The sequence below is a fragment of the Citrus clementina genome, unplaced genomic scaffold (assembly GCF_000493195.1).
Source record: "Citrus clementina cultivar Clemenules unplaced genomic scaffold, Citrus_clementina_v1.0 scaffold_9, whole genome shotgun sequence".
Taxonomy (NCBI): Eukaryota; Viridiplantae; Streptophyta; class Magnoliopsida; order Sapindales; family Rutaceae; genus Citrus; species Citrus x clementina.
Window position 1 is genome coordinate 10,036,800 of NW_006261964.1, and position 7,633 is coordinate 10,044,432.

General features: G+C 30.5%; 1 protein-coding gene across 1 annotated transcript; it reads right to left on the reverse strand.

Moving 5' to 3' along the window:
- Window positions 1-1,156: 1,156 nt before the first annotated feature.
- On the reverse strand, window positions 1,157-2,476 carry LOC18032322 (UPF0481 protein At3g47200). The gene has a single exon (XM_006420530.2). It carries the CDS (start codon window positions 2,474-2,476, stop codon window positions 1,157-1,159), a length of 1,320 nt encoding a protein of 439 aa, XP_006420593.1.
- Between the last annotated feature and the right edge of the window lie 5,157 nt (window positions 2,477-7,633).

Here is a 7,633-nt window from a genome sequence, read left to right on the forward strand (position 1 = left end):
ACTAGTGTTTACCAAACACTTTATTGCTGTATCTTTTAAGCTACAACTATTCAACCTCAATCCCAAACGCACCATATATCATCGATCGCTTCCAATATTCGTTTTTCCAATAAAGCTCCAGTATTTATTGATTTAAAATCAAACATAGTTTTTTTTTTTTTTGGATGCCTTGTTATGTTAAAAAGCTTCCGGTCCCAAATGTCAGATTTAAAACTAATAACAAACGAGAAGAAAGAAATATAGATATAGTTAAATAAATATTACAAAATAAAAGGGACTGAGATTTATAGATAAATAAGTATTAAAAAAAATTAAGAAAACCTATTCTCCATCCCTTTTGGAGACTAGCTAGTAGATTAATAATCCATATGTGATAACTATTCGTAATTAGTTATGTAAATATTTTGTATAAAGAGTCTCATTTCATTGTTCAACATGGGAAAATAATAATAATAAGAGGTCACATTTGGCAAAAAAAAAAAAAAATGAATGCTTAGAAATAAGAAGTAATCCTCGTATATTTTAACTAGTGCATCTAATAGAGCGGTTTCACAAGGATTATGGATGGGTGCCAGTAGTCCTACTCAATATAAAATCCAACCTTTAGATGTTCAAAATGAAGAATGATAGTGCAATTACTTGCGTTATCTGAGAAGTAACATCAAAATCAATATGCTTCCCTGTGTTGTTGGAACTCTCCTAAAGCCCTGATATTCATCATTACCTTCCCCACAATTAATGATTGATGCAGGCTCTCTAACAAAGTGGGGATCGTTGATGAGCGAACCGAATGCTCTGCCTGCGCACTTGAGTCGCTCAAGGGACTTGACAGGCAGCCACAGTAATATGTTCAAAGTAAACTCTTCATGAAATTAAGTGAACTCCAAGCTATTAATAAAACTTAATACAAGAACTACTCTAAGCTGGTGTTGCACGTAGGCCAATCTTTTTTGTCTAATCATTAAACTTTTCAAATTTCAACAAAAATATATTAAATAAAATGGAAAAGGATGTTTATAAAGCATAAATGTAATTAAACATCTAGAAAAGGGAGTTGATGAGGAGCAATACATGAAAATCACAGTGACATGATCATATCAGTGATAAAACAGAGATGATACTTAATAAGCAAGATATGAGGCCATTATGGTGATGCCTACAGGAAATAAGCTAGAACTGAAAACAGAGTTTGTATCAGGGTAAGTATAAGCAGAAAAAGTGCAGCGAAAACGGAAATGATTGTCCATGGAGTGTTGAAATAGTTATGCCTGAGGTTGGCAATCCATCTGTTCCAATGCCTGTCACAGTACTCATTCACGTATTGGAATATGTCTCCGTAAAAGATGTAAAGGGGCAGCGCGACAGAATCTCCAAGCCTATTGAACATGTTGGCTACCACTTCATCGTCACCTAAACAATTATGGAGAATTTTGTTCTCACAAAGCAATTCCACATCCTTTGCCGTGTTGATGAGACAGTCCATGAATTTCAAATAATTGATGAAAGGAGCGAGCACATCAATTGGGAAAAACTGCTCATAAATAGAGATGTTTCGGAAAAAGGATTCGGTGTCATCATCAATTGTCAATGTAGGTATTTTTAGTATTCCAGCATCCTTGTCAAAATCAATTGACAGTAAGCTTTCACCCTCAATCTTCTCGAACTTGATTCCAGCCTCTCTGAGATTTGTAGCACTTATTATGAAATTCCAATTTTTCGCATAAGGCGGAGGTACATTGCGAGGAACCAAGCTCCAGTAATAATCGTATATAAAGCCCAGTAAATGCATTTCGGGATTGAACACTGGTCCATTTTTTGAGACTTTCAAAAGTTGGACAGGAAGTACTTGACTGAAGAAACCCAAAATCAAGTCTTCAAAATTTGTTTCTTGATCCTCCGGCATCTTAGTAATGTTGTAAAATTCCTGAACAACGAACAAGGGAAGTTGATTGTCAGCTAGCAACAAATCACGACCCAGTTTCTTGCGAACCCAACTTTCCCTGAAAACATCGTTATCATTGTTCCATGGATCTGGCTTAAACTTGCGAAATAGCTCAACAATAAAGCAGGCATCAAGGACCAACATTTCCACAAATTCATGTCGATACATATCTATGGGCTCTGCATAACTACAACGAGCTTTTTCTTCTAAGTTTCCCATGGCCACCAAATACCTTTGTGAGCTACCTCTTCGGCGGAGAAGCTTTTTCAGAGAGAGAACTTTGTGCTTTTGCATCTCTGCTAAGTGAGTTTTCTCCCAAGGCAGGGAGTGGTTTAGAGGACCGATCGCTATTATTTGTGGTTCATAGGCTTTTACATTCTCAGTACGCAGATGCTCGGGTACTTTTCGTATTTTAAAACCAGCTGAGGATTCAGTTGGTTCTCTCTCAAGTTTACACGTCAATTCCCGTAGCGCCACGGATACATCTATGTCCACCTCTTCCTCTTCCTCTTCCTCTGTTATCAAATTATCCATGCTGAAATTAACAAGGCTAAAATCATTATTTAAAAAAAAAAAATGAAAGTCGTGTTATAAAAAATTTAACTAGCTTTTGTTCTAATAAACTATTGTGATCCTCAAGCTTCAAGTAGTTTTTAAGTAATTTTATTTAACCGTTTATCACTTAATGAGATGTAAGAGATTTAAAATTGATTTAAATTTTGTCAACCCCTCTATTTTTTTAAGAATAAAAAATAAATACTAATTAAAAAAAAAAGAAAAGAAATTAAGGTGATTCTAAAAATTATACTACTCTTGAAATTAGAGACCAATAACCTACCCTAGCCCAATCAAGTATCTGTCCACTCTGAGACTGGGGCAACGAGAATCAATTACTTGATCTGTTACTGGCATTGCAATATATTTGTATAATTAATTGCCCGTTAATTAATTAAGTTACTATTTGCTGGGGAAAAAAAAATGAAAAAGAAGAAGTCTGCATATTGATTCGATTGAAATCTACATTCATTCTTTTTCTATTGTTTGTCGCGTGACATTCTAACTTGTGGGAGCATGTAGTTTGCCGATGAATTATTAATGGAATCAATAGACCCGTACTTAAAATTGAAGGAAAACCTCACTTGCGACCGAAAATTTCGGTGACACAATTGGGCAAACGTATCATAATTATTGGAGGAGTGCTAGCTACTTTCCTCTTTCGCGCCGCGTGTACCATTATTTTCATTTCTGTGTAATTTTAAATCAGTAATAAAAATATTGATAACATTTAATTTTATTTTAATATACTATCTTCTGCTGAGAGAATTTACCTTAATATCCTCTCCTTCTCCCTCTCCCTCCAAAATTTTTTTACTTCTTTTTCTCGGCCCACTGCAACTTCTTCAATTTCTTCATCAATTTCTTTTTGGCATGCGGAAGTGAGGACAGTGATGGATGATTTAGCATAAGATTTTTCATTAGGCCCTTCAGAAATTCAATCTCCAATTAGGTCAATTGCCTTCTTTTTTAAAAATAAAATTTTAAAAATATTTTATTTTAAAAAATAAATAACAAAGTTATCTTGATTATGTAGATAAGGCCGTGTACATTAAAAAAATATCATATCTGAAATTTTTTTATTTTTCCAAGCTTTCAAAAAATAATAAAGGAAAAAAAGAAATTGATGAAAAAATTAAGGAGGAAGTTGCAGTCGCCAGGTGTAAAAGAATAAAAAAAACTTGGAGAGAGGAAGAGAGTGAGGATATTAATGTAAATTTAGTTAGCATAAAAATAATAATATTAAAATAAAATTACAGGTTATCAAATATTTTATATTGATTTAAAATTACACAGAAATCAAAATAATGAGACACGTGGTGAGAGAAGAATCTAGCTACTGTCGTTAGCACTACTTTTATTATTAAAGTATATTTTCTCCAATGTGTTCATTGACTTTGGTCAAGGATTTCACAACACAAATACTTTTTTTTTTTATAGGTCAGTAGGTATAAATCACGTGGTATAAAGAGAACAATAAAAAAGGTAGTGTGGAGTGTGAATTTCTTCCACTCTATTATTTATTTATTATTTTTAAGAGGGGAGTGAGATTCCCACTCCATGAGTCCTACCCAATTTTGGAGTGGGGAGTGGGATTCCCACTCCCATGGGGGGAGGTGGGAGTGGGAATCCACTCCCCATTCTTCCTTTTTTACCCTTATAATTAAAATAAATAAATAAAATTTAATAAAATAAAAATAAATAAATATTATATTTAAATTAATAATATTAAACATTAATTTTAATAAATATTAATTATTTATTTAATTAATAATAATAAATATTTTATTCTAAAAAAATATTAATTTTGTACTATATTATCAATAATAATATTTCATTTGTGTTGCTATTATTAATAATTTGTATTCACATAATTTAAATTTAAATTAATAAAAAATTATGATTTACATAATTAAGAATATTATTAATTTATAAATATAATAAAATATTTATTTTATTTTCCAAATATATTTTTTATTAATTTTTTAATTACAAATTATAATTCTTTACATAAGGATAAAATTATAATTTAAAACAATTTACTCCCAATCCAAAATAAAGTAAACAAATAATTGAGATTCTGATTAACAATCCATACTTTCATTTAGTTTAAATAAACACCCTACTCTCACTCACACTCCACACTCCTAATCCAAGAATTTCCACTCCAATCTAAAAAGTAAACGCAGCATAAAAGCATTAAAACCCATAGAATTGTTTTATTTATATTTATTTTTTTGTTGTCTCACATACACTTAACTCACGGGAAAAAAAACAAGGAAAAAAACATCAATTCCGATGTAATGTGTTTTGTCTAATAGTGCATCGGAGTCTGTATTTTTCACCCTCTTATTTTTATAAGTCCATCCCATTTTTAAGGAATAATTACAACGAGTTCATAATATTTTTAATAAATACAAATTAATAAAAGTTTTGTATAATTAATTAATTAATTCTTTCATTAATTTTTTCTTAAGAATCTTTAACTATCTTTAATGATAAATTTTAATATAAATTTTATTTTATTTGCCCTAATAAATATGAATTATTGTATCTAATAATTTAGGTATTTAATTTTGTGACTTAGAATATAATATTTTAAAATGAAATCTAATTATTCTTTTCACTACCCTTACACGTAAATGACGTAAATTTGATAGCCTAATAATTTACATGAGCATTGTGATATAAAGACACAATGTTAGTTTAATTAAAGATTAATAATTATTCTAATAAAGTAGGATTAGAAACAATGAGTTTAGTATAAAATTAAAAAACATTGAAGTTAAAGTAAATTATTGGTAGTTTTACCTTATAAGGGTAAAATAGTCAATTCAAACTTATGTCAAAGCAATCTTTGTAATCAAGTATAATAAAAAAATTTAAGTTACAAAAAAATAAATTAAGATGATTTAATTAATTAATTCTCCGAAGTTTTCAATTTAAAAATTTTTAAAAATAATGTGCACTCTGTGCAATTATTTTCTAAAAATGAGGTGAAATTACAAAAACTATGGGTTAGAAACATCGTCACACTTTTCTATGTTTTAACTTGAACATCATTTTATTTTATTTTAAATGAGGGATCTAGGGGCTCATATTAGGGAAATCTACAAAAATAGCACAAAAACTTCCCGATTTTACAAAACAATTTGTCTACCAAATTGGCCCCTTTAAATTTTTCTATCATATATAGCTAGTCAATTATCTAATTTTTGGATGAAAATACCCACCACCCTCAACAATTCACCAAAATGATACTAGTCTCAACTAATCTTCAAACTTCACCATTCTCAACAAATTGATGTCAGTGTCATTATATATTTTTTTTTCTAACATTCTGGGTTCATACAATACTAAGTTTGAGTTGACATATTAAAAAAACGGTTCAAACAAATAAATTTTGAGTAAAAATGAACTACAAGACGACACACAAGTGCGACATGTACCTGTACCACTTAAGCTCGGGCGACAAGGACCTCTGGTCTTTTACCCTAGGAGACGTGTACGTGTAGCACTACTATGCCACTTTATCTATCTCCGCCTATGATTTCTCAATTGGAGAAGCCCCATGTATCTATGATAAATCACATAGTAAAATGGTTAATAATAACATTTGTAAAATTATGGTAATAATTAAAAGATTAAAAAAAGACCAAAACATAGCAATTGTGCTTCTATACAACTGTGTCTCAGCACATGCCTATCGCACCAAATAGCCATACACACCATATTAGTGTCCTATGTCTAAGTGCCATGGGCCATCAAACCAAAATAGGTAGACAAAAAAAAAAAAAAATCTTGGAATTGACTCAATCAGAACAAAAATCCTTCTATTCTCATGTGAGAATTGAAGAAATCATACTTTATATTGTAAATTAGGAATCCTTATCCTATTTAGATTAGTTATCTTATTGTCTAAGATTTATTCTTCTTTTTATAGTAGTTTAGGACTTTGTTTTTCTGTTCTTTGTGGTTTAGGATAATTACTAGTAGCATAAATAAGTCTTCACTTGTAGTCTTTGAAGCAAATTTGGGTTCAATAACATTTTCAGTTTTCAAAGATCTGTGTGAGTTTTTTAATTTAGTTAATTATCGGTATTTTGTGGAATCAATGAGTCTTAATTCCTATATTCACAGTATTATTATGAATCAATATGAATTTAAATTATTTGTTTATTCCAATTTTTTAAGAATCAATGACATATTAGAACATTAGACTCCCACTGCTTCACTTTCATATGATACCTTAATTGAATTTTCCGTTAGTGCGATAGACCAAAACAATGGTTCCTATGGTGCCTATCGCACCAAAACACACCCACACACAAAACACCACAAAATCATCATCACCATCATCATCTCGATGGTTAGCCACCACCATCACCATTCTCATACCATATAACACAACAATAACACAACACACACCATACATATCATTTCAAACGCTCAAATAATGAAAAAAAAAAAATACTCTCACACACATTTCTTAAACACTTATGTGCAATAATTGACCTTAAACTATATTTACATATTTACCACAATTGTTCGTTCTTTTACTAATGCAAACCTAACATACTATTTTTTTCATTAATACAAATAGAATACACTATTTTTTCACCAATAATTTCTATAAAATTAGAGCAATTCAATTTCACATCAACAACAAATTAGATTTTACTTGCCAAAACATGCTATCATTGTTAATTAGAGAAGCTACCGTCAAATGAAGTGCACAAGAAATAGAAAGTTGAAGCTGCCTTCGTCCCTGCCGACATGTCGTCACAGTACTACTGACAATCTCAAGACTTTAGGATTTTGTTCGTTCATTGCGGGCTGAAGAGAGATGAGACTGAGTTTTCGATAAGGGTAAACGTGTTCAAGAAATCGTATTTGACTAGTTATGATAGAAAAAATTAGAGGGATCAATTTCAAAAAATTTAAAAATTTTCGGGCTCGTTATGTAAATTTCTCCAGATGGTAATGTTCACTAGAGTAAGAGCAATAATTAATGTTGAAATTAATAAGGATAAAATCATAACAAAAAAATGAAAGTCATGTGTTATGAAAAATTAAACTAGATTTTATCTTAATAAACTAATGTGATCCTCGCCAAGTGGTTTTCGAACAGATTTA

Coding starts and splice junctions, on each gene's coding strand:
- LOC18032322 (XM_006420530.2), bottom strand. CDS start 2,476: ATGGATAATTTGATAACAGAGGAAGAGGAAGAGGAAGAGGTGGACATA.